This window comes from Zalophus californianus, chromosome 4, assembly GCF_009762305.2.
Source record: "Zalophus californianus isolate mZalCal1 chromosome 4, mZalCal1.pri.v2, whole genome shotgun sequence".
In the NCBI taxonomy this organism is placed as follows: Eukaryota; Metazoa; Chordata; class Mammalia; order Carnivora; family Otariidae; genus Zalophus; species Zalophus californianus.
In genome coordinates this window covers 122,589,411-122,612,698 of record NC_045598.1, presented here as the reverse complement: position 1 = coordinate 122,612,698, position 23,288 = coordinate 122,589,411, and the positions used below count along the sequence as shown (strand labels likewise).

The window sequence follows — 23,288 nt, the reverse complement described above, 5'->3', positions numbered from 1 at the left end:
CTTAGAGGATGGGTCATGCTGGACTGGGCCTTGAGAGTTCTACAGGGATTGACTGAGGGAGGGGCAGGTGACCCAAATCTAGTCAAGTAAACATGGGGAGAAATCTGGAAAAGATTCTCTTTCTAGATGAAAAGAGAGTTACAATAGAGGAAAGGCTCTTTGTCATCTCTCCCTTTCTCATCTGAGATGAGTATTTTCGTGGGAAAACATGAGACTTGGAACCACTGAAGGAATATCATAACCAGGGTAGAAGAAAGGGATTCCCAGAAACACCAATCTTGAGCCCTAACATTGCTGAACTGGGAAGCCAACCCCAACAACTATTTCCTTTTTGATTTCTTGTTATGTGAGATCTATTAAGAAACACTCATGTCTAAATGTGTGCTTCTCAAATACTCTGTAATACAGGAACTGTTTTTTTCAATCGGTTGAAGACAAAGACTGTTGTGAAATAAAAACAAATTCTTAGGATAATGGTCAGACCCTTGAACGTCACGATAAATTCAAATTGCTATGAATGTTTCTAAATACTTAATCACTTAGCTCCTTACAGATCAGAAATGAAGTTTGTGTGCTGATACCAGTCTACGGATCACACTTTGCATAGCACTGTTTTAAGTAACTTTTACCTATGTGTTTTGTTTTGTGTAACCAAAAGCATCCTGATGTTACAGGAAACAATAACTCATTTATCCAGAATTCAACAGACATCGATTGAGCAGCTCCTATGTGCAAATCAGGGTATAGGCACCGTGGGGAATAAAAGAACAAGTGGAACAGAAACCTTCCCTCCCTACAATAGGGGGAAATACATACAAACAATAAAAAATAAACTAAAAAGTGGTAACAATCTGGAACACTGGCACAGACTAATAATTTAGAGATAGCCACTTTCAAATATAAAATATACTCATGTTAAGGTAGCATACTATCTGCCAATAGATATGTGACAAATAGGGGAAAATATAAGAATCTGCCAATATTTGACCTAAAAACACTGAAATGCCATTGAAATTTCACCAGAGCTCACTGATTTAGTAATCTGTTAAAAAGTAAACACATGGGTTCCATGTAAGGAAAAATGTTGTGCAAGAAAATCAAATTGATTCATTTGCTCTATTGCTACAATTTTGAATAATCTACACAAGCCAAAATTTCAACTGTGGAACACAAAAAGAAAGTTCTATTTGTTATCTGTAACAACTCAGAAAACAGAGTTACTATACTTTTGAAAATAATACAACGTAGTAAAAATGTTTGCTTTAAATATAATTATTGTACAATGGTGGTGATGGATGCAGCCTACTTCATTTCTTAAATGGAATTCCTGTATTACAATTCTCAAGAGTTCCCTAAAAGTCACACTGTGTAGATTAACTCTTTCATGCTATGCTCCCCTTTGAACATGTCTGAAGTTTTGATAATATGTATTTAAAATAACCATTTTTATTTCATATGTGTGTATATTTCTAAATGAACTTGGCATCATTTAATGAGAAGGTATGCATGTGAAGAGAAAAATGTTAATTTTTTAAATCTTGAAACTTCCTATAAGAATTTTAATAAGGAAGTTTTTTTAATTTTAATAAATAAAAATAAATAATCTAGATTTTAATAAATCAACCACTTAACACTTTCTAAACCAGTGGTTTTAAGAGTCTTTTCAGGGGCGCCTGGGTGGTTCAGTTGGTTAAGCGACTGCCTTCAGCTCAGGTCATGATCCTGGAGTCCCGGGATCGAGTCCCACATCAGGCTCCCCGCTCAGCGGGGAGTCTGCTCCTCCCTCTGACTCCCCCCTCTCGTGCTCTCTCTATCTATCTCATTCTCTCTCTCAAATGAATAAATAAAATCTTTAAAAAAAAAGAGAGATTTTTCAGTAGTAGAACCACTTTCCCAAATTAATTCTTAGTTAGACTTCAGTATTTTATAAAACATAGAATCCTGGGCACCTGCGTGGCTTAGTCGTTAAGTGTCTGCCTCTGGCTCAGGTCATGATGGGATCAAGTCCCAAATCCCGGGCGTCCCGCTTCGGGGTCCCTGCTCAGCAGGATGTCTGCTTCTCCCTCTCCCACTCCCCCTGCTTGTGTTCCCTCTCTCGCTGTCTCTCTGTCAGTCAAATAAATAAATAAAATCCTTTAAAAAAAAACAACGTAGAATCTTAACTGCTCTGCTGAAAATGTTCATAGTCTTTCTGTCCTACAGAATAAGATCAAGGGTGGAGTCCAGGGCCCCTTGATTGGGATTCCCTTATCGCTCCCCTCCGAGGAGGAGCCGAGAGGCACTAAGACTCCCCTCAGGACATTTTTGTATATGTGTGAAGGAGCATATTGGTGAAACAGCATTTTTTTTTAATGTTCACACCTATTATTCCCTCTAGTGGAGGAGATACGGTAGATTGTTTTTGTACTAGAAAACTCTATTGCTTATTGATATTTCTCTTTCTTTTAGCTATTGCTAGTGTTTCATGTGGCTTGACCTTCTACTTTGTCCACAATAGCTGTGCATAAATTATTTCCTCAAGACCCTATCAGTGAGTTAATCTTATCTAAATTAGTTGACACTGAGCCACCATTCACCACACCTTGTTCCAGCATGACTTCCTTCCAAAGCCTCCCTGAGTGCCCTGCTCTTAACCTCAGTTGGATGCCTACTCACAGCCCCAAAGTTTAGTTCTGTATTATAGCACATTACACTGACATCATCTATTTACTTGTCTCCAGTCACAAGACGATAAACTCCTCAGGATAAGGATGATTTTTTATAAAGTTTTATTTATTTAAGTAATCTCTACACCCAACATGGGGCTCGAACATACAACCCCAAGATCAAGACTGGCATGCTCTTCTGAAGAGCCAGCCAGGCACCCCTGATTTTCAATTCTCTTCATAGACAGTCACACAGTAAGTATGGAAAATAGTAAATAAAAATTATCTCAAACATTTTCTTAGGTCATGTTAATAATAACCCCAATCTTACTACAAACATTAGCCAAAAACACTCAGACATATGCCAATTACTCATGTTATAATCCTCTGTGCTTCAGACATTTACTGTAACTAAACTATGTTTTATCATTATACAACCTACTCCATGAGGGGAAAGCTATGTGTGCCCTATTCAGCCAGTGTCTGGCACTATGCAGAGCACATGGGTAGCCCTCAGTAATTATACTTGAATAAAGTCATGAATAAATCAAAAGATGCTTGGGAGAATGAATGAATGTAATGGCTTCTGAAATTTGGTTCAGATCTATCTAATCACATTTGCTGTTGTGATTTCATAGATGAGGCTCTAAAAAGCCTCAAAAAGAATCTTGTTGGTAGAAATGAGTTAATTTTAAGTGCTACAAGTATATCAAATGGGAATAATAATGTCCAAAAGTAAATTGGCACTCAGGAATAACATGTAACATTATAAAATATATTATTAACCTTTCAAACTCCCTTTTTTCTACACAAAGTTAATAGAAGGTAGAAAACAAATGTAAGGTAGGAAAGGCGGAAGAAAGGACAAAGAGAAAGAAGAACAGATGAAGAAAGAAGAGAGGGAGGAGAGAGCGAAACAAAGAATGAGCTCCTTTTGAAGTAAAGGAGAACTCAATTAAAATCAGTTTTGTGGGGCATGGAATATCCTGAGAAATATGTCCCCAGGGTGCTGTTAATTTTCACTGTGGTCATACATGATAATGCAAGAATTACACTGCATATCTGAATCCACAGACTTTCTGATGCTTAAAATCTTAAGCCACACTGATTGGGAAGGCAGTATGCAATATTAAAAGTTTGGAATTGTTTCAAATTTCCTTGTGCCTCCAAATCTAAAGCCACCTCATTATAGTTTTGATGCCACATACTGCAAATGTGTACTGAAAAAAATGCACCAAAGAAGTTTCACAGTTTCAATGTACAGCTTCCCAGAGACTCTAATTTAGAGTGTAAAATTCAAGTGTTAATAAAAAAAGAAGGGAACTGACTCAATGACATCATTAAAATATAAAATATGCTTTATATCATATTTAAGTGAAATCACATAATTAAAGTTTACAATTTTAAAAATAAACAAATGTCAAAAATGTTTGCTTTTGCGAATGGACTGTACCTATTAAATGCCTATAAACATTTACTGAAAGATTCTTGTTTGTTTGTTTTTTAATTTTTTTTATTTATTTGACAGAGAGAGACAGTGAGAGAGGGAACACAAGCAGGGGGAGTGGGAGAGGGAGAAGCAGGCTTCCCTCTGAGCAGGGAGCCCGATGCGGGGCTCGATCCCAGGACCCTGGGATCATGACCTGAGCAGAAGGCAGACGCTTAACGATTGAGCCACCCAGGCGCCCCAAAGATTCTTGTTTTATATTTCTGCCTCAGTAATGGCTGTATGATGGTAATTTTTATGTGTCATCTTGACGGGGCTAAGTGATGCCCGAATAATTGGATAAAACGTTGTTTCTCTACAAGCTAATATCCCTGATGAATACAGACGCAAACGTTCTCAATAAAATACTAGCAAACAAATTTAGCAGCACATTAAAAGGATCATTCACCACGATCAAATAGGATTTATCCCTGAGATGCAAGGATGTTTCAAAAACTGCAAATCAATCAATGTGATATATCACATTAATAGAATGAAGGGAAGGAAACCAATGATCATTTCAATAGATGCAGAAAAAGCATTTGACAAAATTCAACATTCATTTATGATAAAAACTCTTTAAAAATTAGTCAAAGAAGGAATATATCTTAATATAATGAAGCCCATACATGACAAGCCCACAACTAACATCATACTCAATGGTAAAAAGTTGAAAGCTTTTCATTTCAGATCAGGAACAAGAAAAGGCTGCCCATTCTCACCACTCTTAGTCAACATAGTACTGGAAGTCCTAGCTAGAACAAAGAGGCAAGAAAAAGAAATAAGATATAAGAATTGAAAAGGGAGAAGTAAAATTATCTCTATTTGCAGTTGATATGATTTTACATAGAGAAAATCCCAAAGATTCAATGAAAAAACTATTAGATCTAATCAATGGATTCAGTAAAGTTGCAAGATACAAAATTAACATACAAAAATCAGTAGTATTTTATACACTAACAATAAACTGTCTGAAAAAGAAAGAAATCAATCCCATTTATAATAGCATCAAAAACAATAAAATACTTGAGAATAAATTTAACGAAGGAGGTTAAAAATCTGTATTCTGAAAAAAAATTGATGAAAGAAATTGAAAAAGACACAATGAAATGGAAAGGTATCCTGTGTTCATGGATTGAAAGAATTGATATTGTTACAATGTTACTACTACCAAAAGTCATCTATAGTTTCAATGCAATCCCTATGAAGATTCCAATAGCACTTTTTACAGAATTAGAAAAAAACACTCCTAAAATTTATATGGAACTACAAAAGACCCTGAATACCCAAAGAAATCCTAAGAAAGAAAAACAAAGACAGAGGCATCACTTTCTGTATATATATATATATATATATATATATATATATATATATATATATATATATACATATACAGTATATATATAAAAGCTACAGTCATCAAAACAGTATGATACTGGCATGAAAACAATCAGATCAATGGAACAGAATCAAGAGCATAGAAATAAACCCAAGCATATATGGTCAACTAAATTTGACAAGAGAGCCAGAATACTCAATGGAGAAAAGAGAGCCTCTTCAATAATTGGATATTCACATATAAAAAAATGAAACTAGACCCCATCTTATGCTACTCACAAAAATTAACTGGAAATGGATTAAAGACCTAAATATAAGACCTGACACCATGAAACTCCTAGAAGAAAACACAGAAATAAAGTTCCTTGATATGAGTCTTGGTAATGATTTTGGAAATAGAACACCTAAAGCACATGCAACAAAATAAAAAATAAATGGGAGTGATCAAACTAAAAAGCTTCTAAACACCAAAAAAAAAAAAAAAATTAGCAAAGTGAAAAGACAACCAATGGAATATGAAAAAAATATCTGCAAATCATATAGCTGATAAGGGATTAATATCCAAAATATATAAAGTTGTGTACATATAACCCGATGAGAAAAAAACCCAAATAATCCAACTAAAAATGGACAAAGGACTTGAATATATATTTTTCCAAAGACTATATAGGAAAGAGGCCAAAGTACACGAAAAGATGCTCAACATCACTAGTCATTAGGGAAATGCAAATTAAAATCACAATGAAATAGCATCTCACACCTGTTAGAATGGCTGTCATTAAAAACACAAGAGGTAACCAATGCTGGCATAGGTATGGAGAAACAGGAACCCCTGTGCACTGTTGGAGGGACTGTAAATTGGTACAGCCGCTACAGAAAACAGTATGGAGGATCCTCAAATGTTAAAAAAAGATTACCATGTCATCCAGCAATTCCACTTCTGGGAATATATCCAAAGGAAATGAAAACACTAACTGGAAAAGATATCTGCACCCCCATGTTCATAGCAGCATATTCACAATAACTAAGGCATGGAAACAACCTAAACGTTCACTGATGGATGAATGGATAAAGAAGTTGTGAGATATATATATATATATATATATATATATATATATATATATATATGAATTATTATTCCATAAAAAATGAGGAAATTCTACCTTTTGCAACAACGTGGATAGACCTTGAAGGCATTACGCTGAGTAAGATAAGTCAGACACAGAATATTGTATGATCTCACTTACGTGTGGAATCTTTAAAAAAAAAATGTCCTGGAAAAAGAAATCCCTTACTGAAGGGGGGACGGGGGAGGGGGGGTGGTGACCGGAGCAGAGATTGGAGGAAGTGAGCCAAAAGGTACAAATTTCCAGCTCTAAGTAAGTACTAGTGATGCAAGGTACAACATGATGACTTTAGCTAACCCCACTATATGATATCTAAGAAAGTTAAGAGAGTATATCCTAAGAGTTCTAATCACAAGGAATTTTTTCTTTTTTTTCTTTTTATTGTATCTATATGATGGGATGGATGTTAGCTGAACCTATTGTGATAACCATTTCACAATATATGTGACTCAAACCATCGTGTTGTATACCTTAAACTTACAGAGTGATGTGTATCAATTATTTGTCAACAAAACTGGGGGGGGGGGGAAATCCACATTATTTCTACCGGTGCCTTTCTTTGGGAAAAGATTAGCATTTGAATCAGTAGAGTAAATCACCCTCAGGAATGCTGGTGGGCATCAGCAAGTCTGTTGAGGGCCAAATAAAGCAAAAGGGCAGAAGGGAGAATTAGCTCTCTTGTGTTGGGATATCCATCTTCTCCTGCCTTTGGATATGAGCCCTTGTGGTTCTCACACTGAGGGAAGTAATATAAGCTGTGTCTATCTTTTGAGATATAAGTAGCCCCGATCTACTCTATTCTTCAAATCTTCGTAGAGATATTTTTCAAAACCTCCTTCCACAGCTTCACAACACATGTTGTTCAGACAAAAGCATTTATAGACTTTGATCATGCCTGCCATTTTGCAGAAGAGAGGAATTATAGAGTAGTCACTGATGTGGCTTTATACACACACACACATCTATAGCAAATGGAGTAGTAGAAAGAAACATGCATTTACTCTCAAAGTCCAGGTAGTAATTTCAAACAATGATTTGAGAAGTAGACAGTTAAGAATTGATCACTTACAACACCTAAATTAACATCAAACTCATTTTCTGTAATGGTACCTTTTATGCACCTGTTTTTATCTGCCATGCGCTGCCATAAGGTACAAGTTTCTGATGTCACTTTTCCCTTTTGTCAAGGAAGTGACCGTGCTGGAAAATGTCACATGGCTCCTCTCTCAGCCATATGTGTGGAAAAGGCCAGATCATAAAACACTGTTCCAGGTGGCCTCTGAAAGTCTCCATAAGAGTGTCACATCCACAAAAATACAACTGAGGAGAGAATTCATGGGGTGACACCAGCAGACGGCGGTCACAGGAGCAGTGGTACAGGCCCCGTTATGCTGTAATTTTATCATCACAATGGATAGCTGAACAGATCAAGCTGCAGCTGGGATTTGCAGAGTGAGGGTGGCCTGTAATAGCAGTTGGTATATAAACTTCCACATCTGCATCTTTCATGGTGGTCAGAGACTGACGCAGGAAGCACAGGCAAAGGATGTAACTAAATACGTGGTAAGTTATTGCATCTTATTACATCGGTAGGCCCAGGCCAATAATACAGTGTGGGATCAGTTGTCTGACTCAGGAACCACCAAGAAAGCTCAGGAACCAAGTGGGTAAGGAGCAACGCGAGGTGCCTTTGGCTGATACGTCACCTTGTTATATCGTTGTCTTTCATTCTTTCTGCTTCCAAGAAAAACAGATGTTGACGTATATGAGTTAAAGTCTTATTGGCAACCCAATGAAGAGCTGAAGATGACATATGTACTACTTGGACTCTGTCAACACTGGCTCAGTAACTAGGGCAGGTCAGAATATGCAGGGTAGGACAATGATTCCAGGGATGAAGAAAACAGCGGCGGGGGGCGGGCGGTGGTGGATATTTTCCTTTCAAAGTTTCTGAGACAGCATCTTCTTATACCAACAATCCACCATTAACCTAAATAATCTGAATTCCTTCATTTTTCCTTCTGAACGGTTTCCAAATTAGCAATTCCCTTTAAAATTGACTGTACATTTCTCGAAATACTTCACTATGAAAACATGAAACTATCACATTCTTTTCTTTAAATATTTCTGATAAATGCTGACAAGGGTGTATGGCTATGTATCATGTTTATATTTATGCATTCCAATATTCGATGCTCATTCATGTTTTGTCTGTAGTTTATTACTGTTAAGACCTTTATCTCCAGGACTTTCTTGCAAATTGTTCTCCTTGCATATGAGGGACTTTATACATGAATATGTAGTTTAGTCCCATCAGAAACGCCCAGAAATGTTCAATGATTTTATTCTTTAGGCTTACATAGATAAAGCTGATAAAATTTGCCATGACTTACTGCACTATCATTTAACTCACATTTAGTTCAATCTGGACAATCTGTTTCTAATGTCATCTGACTCTGCTGCTATCTTCGGGGTAAGTTATATCACATTAAACATTGTTCTTACAGAGCTAATCCTACTAATTGTGATTGCCCCATGAGGTCAACCTCCTGCGCTCCAGAGCACCTTGGAGAAAATCATGGCTACATAGCAGCTAACCATCCATTAGCATAATTCTGATGCCTGTGGCATAAGGGTTCTCCATTGCTTTTCCTTTTGCTTTGAGTCATGGGCAGCACATAGGCATTGCAGGTGTTGCTTGACCCAAATCTAAATTTCAGATTACCTCTTAATTAAATATAATACAAAATACAGAGTGACCAAAGAATTGTATTTGTTTTTGTAAAAGAGCTTTAACTACCATTCCCGAAGGGCATTTTAAACCTTTCCTTGGTAGAATGGCCATTAATCAACATTTCAAAATCAAATCGAATTTGAGAATGACTAAAAATATAATAAACATAAAGTTCAGATGTCTGAAAATATGTTTAAAAATAATTATCTCATCAGTTTTGATATGGTCCTCTAAAATACGAGAATCATATTATTTCCTCAATATAATGGGACAAAAATAAAGCATCTTGAATTAGACTCCATGCATATATTTTTCAGCTATCAAGTGGGTTTGTCATCAAAAAATATATGAAGAAAATCGGTATCCTGTACTTTGTATTGTCTTAAAAGAAAATCAAGCTACTACTTATATCTTAAACTCCCCAAAACCTCTGCCCTCCAATAAAAATATAATCAGTGGAGAAGGGAATTAAAAAGTAGGTACACGGATCCTTCAGGACTAGTCAAACAAACATATCAATAATAGATGCTCAACGCTCCTCTGCATGATATAGTCTGTGAAATGTTACAAAACGTTATGTCTCCTACTTGTGAAATGCTTCAACAGAACCATGTGTATGAAGGACAGATCCCTGAGGACGACTGCATCTGTATTTCCATTCACAGCTCTCTGTTTGGATGAAAAGACGGTTAGAGGATCTTCACAGGCTTCCTAATTGTTCAGAGGCTTCATCTAATGATTCTCTAATTGGCCCTGCATTTAAGACTCGCAGTCAATGCTGTGGCTGTAACATTCAGATCTTTGACTGTATACAGTCCAAGGCCAAGAAGAAGTTTCCCATCAGAGAGAAAGTCTTAAACTCTCACAGAGAGAAAGGATATTTGTGAGTAGATGTCCCGATGGTATTAGAAAGTTTTATCTGGACAGTGAAAGCATTTCAGAAGTGGTTTATCTGTTGAAGAAAATAGAGCATGCAAAAATTGTGAAATATCTGGTCTGCAGAACACTTGCATTTCATTTTTTTTTAGGATAAAATGGGGTGCCTCCTGAGGGACTCCAAATATAGCTATCAATCATGAGGAAGCTACCTTCTACTAACAGAAACAGAAGGAAAATAGAAGCTGGCTCAAAGAGTTACAGTGTCTCTTCTTATTACTTAAATCACCTGGATCACATTTTAAAAATTACATTTTATGTAAAGAAATTGCTTAAGTAATTAGTCTTTCCAGCAGGTTTGGCCTGAGCCCAGAAGAAAACAACTCTCTTAATCCAGTCATAAGGTAACACACCTAGAATATTGTTACCCGCATTTCTGCATTTCTGATAGTTTAAGCCACACCTTAACAATTTCATATACTCCTTAATTTCTCCGTGTTTCAGTTTGCTCATCTGGAAATGGGAATATATTAATTATCTGCCTATGGAGATGTTAAAAGAATGAAATAAGGCAACCGAGGTGCAATAGGATTTTGTTCCAATTTGTGACAATTCTTACTTTTTTAAAATTAGCTTTTAGTAAAAAAAATAAATAAAAAATAAATAATATCTTTTAGTGTGTTCTCAAATAAACCACCTTCCGACAGCCTCCTTCGAGAATGAGTGTTGAGGATTTCAGTGTGGGGAGAACAGAAAAAACTGAAGCCCATCCCAAGCCAGGAAGAACCAGATGTGATCAAGAAGGTATTCTGGGGCGCCTGGGGGCTCAGTCGTTAAGCATCTGCCTTCGGCTCAGGTCATGATCCTGGGATCCTCGGATCGAGCCCCACATCGGGCTCCCTGCTTGGCGGGGAGCCTGCTTCTCCCTCTCCCACTCCCCCTGCTTGTGTTCCCTCTCTCGCTGTGTCTCTCTCTGTCAAATAAATAAAATCTTTAAAAAAAATGAAGGTATTCTGATCTTTTTGCCATTGATTAGTTGGCATCCCTGTGGAAGGAGCTAATTAGAACCAATAACATAGACAGGTGGCCAAGCTGGGCATTAGAGTAAGTCCTCCATCACTCATGGGAGTCGATTAACACGCATTAGGCAGAAATGGCTTTCCCTCATAGTGAGGGATTCCAGAGAGTAGTCGGTCACCTAGAAATGAAATTTAGGAACCATTATCAATTCTGGATCATGTAGTCACAAATCAGTTATCAAATACAATGTACAGGGAAGTCTGAAAGCTATTATATAAAAGGAATTAATATTGGAACTTCTGAAAATAAAAACTCCTCCATTATGTTTAAACAATTTTACAGATGCACTCAAAGCAATAAATGAAACATTTAGGTTAGGAAATATACTTTCTGTTCATGCATTAATTAGTTACATCAAGGGCTTATAAATCAGCCCCTCCTTGTACAAGAAAATTGGCTTTCTTCCGAGGAAAGCCCCTGCCCGGTAGCATGCTGGTAAATGTTTAATATCTGCCTCTGAGGAGTGGTGGGAGGGCCTGAGTTGTGGTGTTTGTGTATTTTCTTGATGTAAATACTTCCACCATAATAGATTTTTAGCTACCAACATGATCTCACTAGATGCAGAGTTAGAAAGAGAAGCTCAATAACACACTGCTCTATAGAACGTCTACCATACAGACACAATGGATAGCACAGACAATGGTACGATGCAGTAAAATAATCAGGAAGGATAGAGTTTTTTATTTAATTTAATTAAAATGCATACAATTAATTTTTAATAAAGTCCAGGTTTAACAACCTGCTTGCAGAATTTCTAGAAATGCAACAGTGAACTCTCCCCAGCTGGTACAAGCCAACTCCAGTACCTCACTGCCTCCACCCACTATTCCTCATCCACATAAAAGGAACGTGTATAGAAGAGAAGCTAGAAATCAAAGCGGAAGAAATTCAACTTAAACATAGGGGCGCCTGGGTGGCTCAGTGAGTCAAGCATCTGCCTTCAGCTAGGGTCGTGATCTCAGGGTCCTGGGATCGAGTCCCACATCGGGCTCCCTGCTCAGCGGGGAGGAATCCTGCCGATTCCCCTGCTTGTGCTCTCTCACTGTCAAAAATAAATAAATAAATAAACAAATAAATAAATAAATAAATAAAATCTTTAAGGAAAAAAAACATAAGGATGACTTTGCTAACAGTACAAATTTCCATTCTCAGAGATACTTAAGAATCAACAGGAGAGTCTTCGGCGTTGAAGAGTCATACATAGTCCTGCCATGGTGCTAAAGACAGTTCTAGATAATTTATTGAGCACCCCACAAGTCTAAGTATACATTACCTTTCATAAACTATCACTTGCAAGAGCTCCCTCATCAAGAATTTATATTTTAAATACCAATTGATAAAGAGTTGCCATTAACGAGAATTTTCTATTTCCCGTTATCTTAATTATGATCAGTTACAGCCTAGTTATCAGTACAGGAAACATAACCTGAGTGTAGAGCATTCTTCTTTGAACCTTAATTAACCGATTTAACCAATCAACCTCTATCGCCTAGGGCTTCCCACATGCAAGCACTTCTTATACTACATATTAATCAATAGCAAAGTACAGCCATGTCTCTAATTACTGGAATCGAGAGAAACCATCAGAAATAGATTTACGACTTATCATCACATCCATCGACCTCATATCTCTTACGAGAATCTGATAACTAAAATCCTATTCCAATACCCCTAGTTAATAAAGAAACTGGGTATCCGTAGGAAAGCATTCATAATGCAAGTACCGGTGAAGGGGGTGGAGAGAAGAAACTCAACACTTAATTCTACTTTATAATTCTGAAATACAAGTAATCAGGAAAACCATTCTAAAGAACGGTCCTCTATGCAGAAAAGGAAAAACAAACAAACAAACAAAAACTAGAAAAAAAAAAGAACAAGATCATTAACACTGCCATGATCTTGCCCTGCTTCCCTTAACAAGGGACCATCTGATTCTGATCATCAGAGCCCTTGTCAGTACCTCCGACCGCTGTTGCCCACTGGCCTTCACCCTTAAATCTCTTTCTCAATAGACAGATGCTTTTCCTCCAAATCAAGGGACTGGGGATTCTCTAACCAGCAGCAAAAACAACAGGCATCTACTCATTCAAAAGTTTCACCTTTCCTGTGGCATCAAGTAAGATGCAATGCTTTCACAAGAATTGTTTATGCGCACCTTAAAATATCTGTTCTCTAGTTCTCTACCTAGACCGTAAGATAAAAATGTTCTATCAGAGGGATTTAGTGCCTGCGTCCTATTTTATTTTAGTATGTGTGCAAAATGTACCAAATTAAAAATGTAAATGCTTGTACTACCATTTAACTGGCATTTTGAATACTAATCATTGATAAAGTGTTATCTTTTAGTCTAATGTTATATTCTGTTGTAAATGCATGAAGATTCGCACACATTAATACCAATTAGTGTTAATGGGGATTAAAAGCATGAGTTTTTGATGCACCTAAGAAAGAAGGTCTACTGGAACGTTATCAGCTATCTGCCAAATAGTCTCCCTAAAGTTGACATTCAGAACACCTCCAAAATGATGTTTGAAAATCTCGCCTTTTAATGTTAAAATTACCTTCAAGTGTAACATAAGAAGTATTACAAGAAAATCAAAATAAGCAATTAAAAAATAATCATTTGTGTGTGTCTTTTTCATCTTCCCATTGCTATCTAAACTGCCAAAAGTCCTAACTTACCCATTAACCAGCTTTCCTTTCATAACAATTAATATATTTATTCTCCTATTCCATATCACCTCCACAATGATATTAGGCAGCTAACTCTAAAAATGCCAAACTAAAAGTCACCCAGTTCTGCAGCCCCATAGGTCAGGGCTCCTCTTGTAGCAAGCAAAACACAGCTCAACACAGCGCACAAAGCACACAACCTTAGATTAAGGCTCTGCTCTCTCAAATACACTCTGCTTCCTATCTTCCTGGACTCTTCAGTTGTGCTGGTCATCTGTTTGCTCCTATTTTTTTTTTCTTCCTAGCATTATTATTGTTTCATTTGGACACTGGGACCTTGGGAGAAAGGAAGGGACATTCTTCTACTTGTTTGTCATCTTGTTTTTAAAGCCCTCAAATTTTGTGTTTTCTGTTCTGGTTTTTGTTTTTATCTTTAATAAGTCATTGTTACTAAGTAACAATTGAATCCTGCTATTTTAAGCAAAACATACTTCACCTGATAAAAAATAAAGGCTTAAGAAATCAGTCAAAATACACATATATAGATCTGTTCTTTTTTCTGCTCATGCATGCAAACTGTTGCAAAGAAACTAGGCAAAGTTTATATTAATGTGCATTTTGTCTCTAATACCCAAATCTCAAGTAATATTAAGTCAAAATTTCTTATATTGAAAGTATTTGAAATTCTTCCTTATGTAATCAGGATAATTGTTCAATTTTTTCCTAGATACCCAAAATATACATTGTAAAATTTGTGACAGAATGGTGAAAAAGATGAACAAAGTGGTTTTTTGTTTGTTTGTTTGTTTTTTAAAGTAGAGAGCACTAATAAAGTTCTGGGGGAAAAAAGTAATTTATTTTTCAAAATCTTATGATAAGGATTATCCTCTTAGGGGAAAACAAAACAAACAAACAAATAAACCAGGCAAACAAAAACTGACATGGAAGTGACCAGAATGAAAATGATTTGATTAAAATTGGGGAAAATGCCAAAAAAAAAAATCAATAGTAATTGACATGTTGTGAAGAATAAAGTAAGACAAGTATATACAAATATTTCCATTTTGGTGCACTTTGCTCATTTCCATTTTCTCAGTTTTATAATTTTGAGTCCTCTTTCTGGTTCTCATCTATCCTTATGCTCCCTCTCTTGAGTGATCTCATCCAGGGCTTTAAATACCAATATCGCTCATCCTCAATTCTGAATATTCGGTTCAGTCTTACCCTCTGAGTTCCAAGCTCATAAACATTACAGCTACTTGGCCTTAGGTATCAGAAACCCAAAGTGTGTCAAACAGAACTTTTATGCCTCCAGACAAACACTCCTGCTCCACAACCCGCAGTTCTCGCACTTTTAGTAAAAAGCACCAATTATATTCTGTTATACAAGATGTGTAGATCAGCAAGTCCTGGGCTTCCTACCTCCTAAATCATGTCTCAAGTCCATTCTCTCCCCATCTGTTCTGTTCTGACATGCGCCTGACTCGCATTATCTCTTGCTCAGAATAACAGAAGAGCATCCTGTCTCCCATCTCCTCTGGTTTCCCTCTAATCTGTTCTCTACTCAGCAGTGAGAGTATTTTGAAACGTAAGTCAGATGATGGCATGACTCTGTTTAAAATGCTCCGATGGGGACACCTGGTTGGCTCATTTGGTTATGCGTCTGCCTTCGACTTGGGTCACGATCCCAGGGTCCTGGAATCGAGTCCCACGTCGGGCTCCTTGCTCAGTGGGGAGCCTGCTTCTCCCTCTCCCACTCCCCCTGCTTGTGCTCTCTCTCTCTCTCTGACAAATAAATAAAAAATCTTTGAAAAAAATAAAATAAAATGCTCCAATGGACCCACATTGCTCCTTAAACAAAGTCAGGGGTCAAAGCATGTGGCCAATGCCATGTCATAGTATGCACTCTCTCCTACTACACCCTAGCCACACCAGACTCTTGTACACCTAGGAACATAATTTTAAAACTGGAGATTCTGCCCATTTGGTTTCCTCTGCTGAGAATGGTTCCCCTCTCTTTGTATGACTAACTCCTGGTCATTCTTTCAGACTCAGCTTCCAAATTCTGATAAGTCATCCTGACCATCCCATCTAAGAAGTATACTTTTCATCTCCTTAATGACATTTAACCACATCTGTGATTAGTCAATCTTTGTTTACATATTTATTGACAGCCCTCAGATATAATTCACACTGGTGTGTCCCATGCTTAGGGACTCGATGAATATTTGTTGAATGTTGTTGATTATTTCAAGTCCAGGAAGCACAGAACAAAGTAAAGAGTACAGACACGAATCTGAACCCTGGTTCCAGCTGTTTGGTTCTGGACATGCTACTCGAACTCTCTTTGCCTTAATTTCTGAAACTCTAAAATGAGTGGTGGTGAGAACTATATGATTTCATACATATAAAGTACCTAGAACAATGTCTGGCACATTAAAAATATTTAATAAAGTTTAGTTATTCATTCATGCATTAATTTATTCTCCAAATATTTACTGAGTGCTTACCCTTTGTAGGGTAGAATGGAAGATCCTGTGAGTAAATCAAAGTCTTTGCCCTTTGTGCACTTAAAATCCGGTAAAAGAATTAGCACATACACAAAGAGATAAACACAAAGAAATATGTGAATTAGTGTCCTAAGAAAATAAAAAATTAAAAGATCAGTATTAGTTGGCTAGGGCTGTCATAATACAATAGCACTAACCGAGTGGCTTAAACCACAGAAATTATATGGTCTCACGGTTCTGGATAGCTGGAGGCTAGATTAATATCGAGGTTTTGAAAGGGTTATTTACTTCTGAGGGCCAGGAGAGAGCATCCACACTTCTTTTTTTTTTTTTAAAGATTTTATTTATTTATTTGAGAGAGAGAGAATGAGAGATAGAGAGCACAAGAGGGAAGAGGGTCAGAGGGAGAAGCAGACTCCCCGCCGAGCAGGGAGCCCGACGTGGGACTCGATCCCGGGACTCCAGGATCATGACCTGAGCCGAAGGCAGTCGTTCAACCAACTGAGCCACCCAGGCGCATCCACACTTCTATCCTAGCTCCTGGTGGTTGGCTGGCAAACTTTGGCTTGTAGAATCATCACTTTAACCTCTGCCCTCCTCATTATATGGCATTCTTCCCGTGTGCATATCTGTGTCCAAGTTTCCTCCTTATATAAGGACCCAGTCATACGGATTAGGGGCCCACCCTACTCCAATATGACCTCATCTAACTAATGACATCTGCAATGACCCTTTTTCCAAATAAGATCAGATTCTAAATTACCAGAGGTGAAGACTTCAAAATAAAAATGGGGGCGGGAGGAAGACACAATTCAACCTATAACAAGACGGTAAGAATAGAATATTTCCCAAGCAAATTCAATACTCTGAATGTATACTTAAATAACAAGATAACAAGAGAGCTATAAATGGATCTTGATTTGTGTAAAAAAAAAAAAAAAATTGTTAATGCAGAAAGAGTATCTTAAGGATTTCAGCAGCAACCACATTTTAACTCCAGTCCATTATTAGGCATTACTTTCTTTCCCTAAACTTTCCTCAGTTTCATAAGATGAACCAGAGTTTTTCAATATAGAAAAGGAATGGAAACTAAATGATTAAGAATTATATTTCACAGGAGAAAAGAAAGAGCTGATAAAATGAAAAACATGTTAAAGCAAAAGTATCAATATATCTACATAGTAAAATAAATGTATCTCTGCATCCACTGCCAAATATGGAGGCCAGATGAGTGCTACATTTCACAAAACTAAGTTTAAAACATGTTACCACAAGGACACCATCATCATTCAGACACGTCTCAACACATTTTACCTCAGCATTACTGGGTCTCAGGTGGTGACAAGATAGCTTGAATGTGGCATGGAGAGAAAGTTAACTTGGTTTTCACTGTGAGGGAAAAAAAAAAAAAAACAACCACAACACTAGTTTTCTTTAACTTGAGAGGATGTTCTCTAAAATAAAAGCATACAGCCTATGAATGTGATCAAAGCTGTGTGTTTTCTATAAATCTTCTAAAGGTTTCTGTTACTACAGATCTGTAAAGTGAAAGTTTTGAATTTTGTTCCACTGATTATTAGGCCTAAAAAGCATATGGCTGTCACCTTTCCATAAAGTGATGCAAGGAGCAGTAAATGTCCTCTGGTAATACAGCAGCCAGGGACAAAAATTCTGTTGAATGTGTCTTCAAGTCACCTCTTGTGATATCAAGAAGATGTCTTAAGCTCTGTGGGAACAATCTCTATCAACCTAATAAGTTCAACACTTCGGTGGGGCCACTATAAGAAGATGGCTCTGTGGCATGCAGAGTCAGTTTTAGACTTTAAAAAATGCAATTAAGACTTCTTCAAATATGGTGACTAAAAATAATTTACTAAAAGCCTACGATCAGGTGTTCCTTTTTATTTCTAGATTACACATACACGATCATAGAATACACATTATTTGAAAATGAGCAAAAGGAAAAGTATCCTTACAAAAAATGTATTTAAAAGTTGTTAGGTGACTTGAATCCGTTACACAGTGGTGAATGGCTTTTTCAGAAAGGATTGACTCGGCACACTTCTCCATGGGTGTGCATTCGGGCTTTTCAATTTCTCTCTAAATTCATTTAGCAGAATTAAGAACAGGAATGTAAAACCTGGCGCAAATGCACAAATCTGCTTAGGGACAGAAGCATGGAGAGCAAGTAATGATGGGAGATGACCAAGAAAAAGAAGAAAGTAGAAAGACCGAGATTTTGCAAAGCAAAGCTCACCCAAATACACCAGCCTGTAAATGAGTTCTCTCCAATTCTTATTCCCAACCTGGTGTTTCACTCTGGAGCGGGGCTTAGAGGAAATGTGAATGAGATAATAAAAACTTTCCCTTGCTCCTTTAACTTTTAGAAGGAGCTAATGTGCAATCTTTTAATGACCTGCACAGTTACTCCTAGTCATTAGCATGTAGATTCTTTTCAGCAAATGTGTTCTCCACATGCCATTCCTCTCTCAACACCCACTCTTATTTACTGCTTCATAACCTCCAACTTCCAACAGTTGGTGGGAGCAGGAAAAAAAAAAAAACATGAAAGAGAAAAAAATGACAGCTGGTTTCAGTGGAAAGAAGACTAGATCTTTTTACCCGGTGGCATGTTGGAGTAGGCTTATACTGGCTCAGAGAGTCAGTTACATTTTTATGATTTTGTGAGCCAGTTGTTAAATAGAGCCATTATTAACAATTAAGTAATATAAAGTTAAATTCAAGTAAATAATATTAAAACAGAGGTACTAAATATGTAAAACGCATCCCTTCCTATTTCACTGTGTTTTACTTTCACCATGCTTTTGAGGTTATTTATGCCTATTTTATCTGTGTGCTAGAAATACTATGTAATGGTGTACTTCAAACTGGTCAAGGTGGGAATATTTACACCAAAGAAATTGGCAAATGCTAAAAATCAGGGTGTAACTCTGTTCTGTTGATGATCAGAAAGCCATGGAGAATGTTTTCTAATAACACATATTAAACCTAAAATGTGTCATGTCATTATCCTGTCAATAGCACACAAAAAAGCTGAGGAAATTTTCCAGCATGTGAAAATGATTACCCAACTCAGAAAAGAATCTGCTGAAGGAGGAGGTCATTGAGAGGACATGACTGCCAGTTGACCCTCGAGCTGGACCAGGACTATCCAAGCCTCCTTACTCCTTCCCCTGTCCTGGAATATACATCTTGCCCACTGTGGGAGTCATTTCAAGGACACAGCCTTGAGAAAGCAGTGTGCTGTTCAGACCATCGAGATGATATACATGAGTGAACCCAGTGAAGGACTGTTTAAACTTTTAAGATTCTAGTAGGCAGGGGCAACGATCTACTCATCTTGCAGCAACTTCGTATGTAAGTTACCTTGCTTATGAAATCTGCCACCCACCAGTCTGGAGTGGCCTGCCTCTTTCTTCAGTCTCTCCTCCTTTCCGTGTTTGGGGGCCAGTTTTGAATTTCACCCCAGAGGTTTCTGAGGTTGTGAACCAACATCACATCACTGATGGAGTACAATTCCAATACTGACTTCCTTGTTTCACTTTTCTATTACTCTTCAAAGTAAATAAAAATATCATCTAGCATTCATGTCAGAACTACAGAATGAAGCATTTACCAAATTCAACAAAAAAAAAAATACCGCCAGCATTAAACTGGCTATATAAAATTTATGATAGAGAACATTATATATATATTCATATACATATAATTAGTCAAGTGAGTTCTACACATTCTTTAAACACATATATAATGTATTATACAATATCATAACGTAATAATGTATGTAATATAATACATACTTGTTTTGTTTGAGATCCAATTATCAAAGGTTTACCACCATCCCTGTCTCTACCATGAGAAAACTACTGATTCGGAAAAGTTGTTTAACTCTGAGTATCACCTTCCTTAACTGCCAACTAGTGATATGAGTGCCTTCCTCAGAATATAATTTTGGGAGTAAAATAAAACAGTTTATACTAAAACCCTGTATGGATTACAAATGTTAATTACTATCAGACAATCAGCAAATACATTTCAGCTCCTAATATGAGCTCTCTTAAGAATTCTCAAGTTTTGCAAAGATGAACAATGTTTAATCCTTCTCCTCAGGTTGCTTACTGTCTAGAGATGAGAGATACAAGTAAATAAAATAATTTAAGAAGATGAAATGTGATCCAACAGAGGAAAAAGCAAAGTGCTATGCAATTCAAGGAAAAGAAGTGAGTGATTTTACCTGGAGCACCAGGGAGGACTTCATAGAGAAGGTAGAATTATGAGATAAGTTTTGAAGAGTATTTGCATTTGTACCAGTTGAGATGGTGTATGTGGAAAGTGGAGGCATTCCAGGCTGATAGATGAAACACCAAACATATTATCAGCACATATATTATAATATCAACTAAGGAAATCATAATTGTCTTGATAAACCCACTGCATCAAAAACCCTTACGTGTTATTTCCATGTACAACAGAAAGAATTATGCCATTATACATTATACAATCCAGTGTGCCTAACGACAATCTTGCATATTCAAGAGTTGACTAAATATTTATTCAGTTTTTCCAATTTATAAGCCATGTTCATTTCTAATAACCAAAGTGTAAATTATCCTATAACCTTCTTTCCCTAGTGAAAGAAAACATTCATGTCCAGGTGATTTTTAAAATTATTTTTCAAGAAACTCCTCTATTGTATAATATGTCCTACTTAACAGGACAGAAGGGACTAGCCTATAGACATAAAGCAAACTTGCCACGGATTTCAACTCTATAAATACATAAATTATGCACATATTATGTAAACAATGAAGAACACGTCTAAAGTGAGGTTTTAATGGGAGAGTGGAACACTGAGGCAAGAGAAAAGTGAAACCTTTTCATACATTCATGGGAACAAGGACAATTATTCATCTCTCAGTTAATGAGTCTTGCAAGAGTTGACATTACTCAGTAAAGTTCACTGAAAAGCTTTTCCCCTTGCTAGTCAAAATATGCTAGTTAATGTTTGTGACTTTAAAAAACAACACTTCGAAGAAAGCTTGGCGGAGCATCTACAGAATTTAAGTGTAAAAAGAGAAGATGTCTATGAATCTCTCACACACAAAAGTCTGATGCCATGGGTTTGTAGCCTTGACCTCAAGTGACTATGGAACAGACCACAGGGCCAACCTAGGTCCCTATCGGACATACGTTATAAAATCATTCTTTCCACACTGAAATGAAAGCCTTTTTCACCTTCTCTCTGGATCTCTCGCCTCCCAGTATAGGCACTCCCTTCGGCAAGCCACCGTACCAACGGAGCCTTTCACTCGTTCTCCCCCCGATGACAACTGTCAGTCTGTCGCTGTCTGAACATGCAACATTTCAACAAAATCTAAGGGGAAAGTGGAAGCGCAGGGGCTGGAATACTCTGTTTAAAACCACACAGCCAGACCTCCTTCCTGGAGATCCAAGACTCCTCAACCAGCACCTTTCAAACTGCTGAAGGTAAGGATCACCCTAGTCTTAACTAAGAGTTAAAGCTGCTTCTGTCTCAGAACCTGAGCACTCGCAAGCACCTTCTAATTAAACAACGTTACTGGAAATCATCCCAGGAAGAAAGAGCCCACAAGCCCCGGGGAAACTTCAGCAGGAAAGCAGAGGGAGCTAAAGCCAGCGGTCCAACCGGGGGGCGGGGAAACCGCTCACCCTCCCGCGCCTCGGCAGCGGCCCCTGGACCTCCAGGGCGACGCCCGCTGGGTGCGCGGTGACCCCCAGAGCGTGGGGCCAAGAGGGAGACCGCGCCCTCCCGTCTTTCATTCATCGTGCGACCGGCTGAGCGCCCGGAGCGGGAGGGCAGTGCGAGTCGGGGCGGCGGAGAGGCGGGGGCCGGAGGGAGCGCCCGGCTCACACGCCCGCGCCGCGCCAGGAGGTGCGGGTCCGAGGGTCCGCGGAGAGGAGCCGGGGAGGCCAGTCCCGGGGCAGGCGCCGGTCCCGGGACCGGGGCGCGCGGGGCACTCACCAGCTGCAGCGCGCAGAGACAGATGAGCGAGCAGCGCCCGGTGCAGCAGCCCATGGTGCCGGCTGCGTCCGAGCGGCGCGCGCGGGGAGAGATCTGCGTCCTCCGGCGCCGCCGCTCCCGACTCCGGAGCAGCCCCCGCCCGGCGCTCGCCCGGCCCGGCCCAGGCTCGCCCGCCCCGCAGCCGCCGCTCGCGGCTCTTGGGGTCTGGGCTAGCGCACCGCCTTTGTTAGTTTCCCGGGCGGGCAGAGGTCAGTCCTGCGCGCTCGACCCGAGCGTCTGGCGGGGTCCCTGCCTCCCACTGTGCAGGTCTGCTTCTTGGGGAGGGGGAGCCGGCCGGGCAGGCGGGGCGGGGGGGCGGAAGGGAGGCTACAGATGGTGAGTGGGTGGAAGTCTGTTTAGGGGAGGGGAGTATGAGGAGGTGGGCGTCTGAAAAGTGGAGTGGGCTGTCTGGGTTGCGGCGTGTGTGTGTGTGTGTGTGTGTGTGTGTGTGTGTGTGTGTGTGTGTGTGTGTGTGTGTGTGTGTGTGTGTGTGTGTGTGTGTGTGTGTGTGTGTGTGTGTGTGTGTGTGTGTGTGTGTGTGTGTGTGTGTGTGTGTGTGTGTGTGTGTGTGTGTGTGTGTGTGTGTGCGCGCGTGTGTGTCTGGTGGGAGGCGATGAATGAAAGGGAGTGCCACTGAGGAGGCTCGGCCTGTCTTGTTAGGAGTCTTTGGAGAGAGAGGCCCAGGGAGGGAGGATGAGAATGAGGATGAATATGAACGAGCGTGAATTAGGGCGGCTGGTGGCGGTGGAGACCTTTGG

At 38.7% G+C, this 23,288-nt stretch overlaps 1 protein-coding gene across 3 annotated transcripts in view; it reads right to left on the bottom strand.

The window, feature by feature from the left end:
• Window positions 1-23,038, bottom strand: part of NKAIN3 (sodium/potassium transporting ATPase interacting 3) — a 608,438-nt gene extending 585,400 nt beyond the window's left edge. For all 3 annotated transcript variants that reach the window (XM_027572733.2, XM_027572739.2, XM_035727341.1), the window contains exon 1: window positions 22,492-23,038. In XM_027572733.2, the coding sequence (XP_027428534.1) occupies window positions 22,492-22,545 (54 nt within the window). In that variant the 5' untranslated portion in view covers window positions 22,546-23,038. The remainder of the gene's footprint in view (window positions 1-22,491) is intronic.
• Window positions 23,039-23,288: the final 250 nt, after the last annotated feature.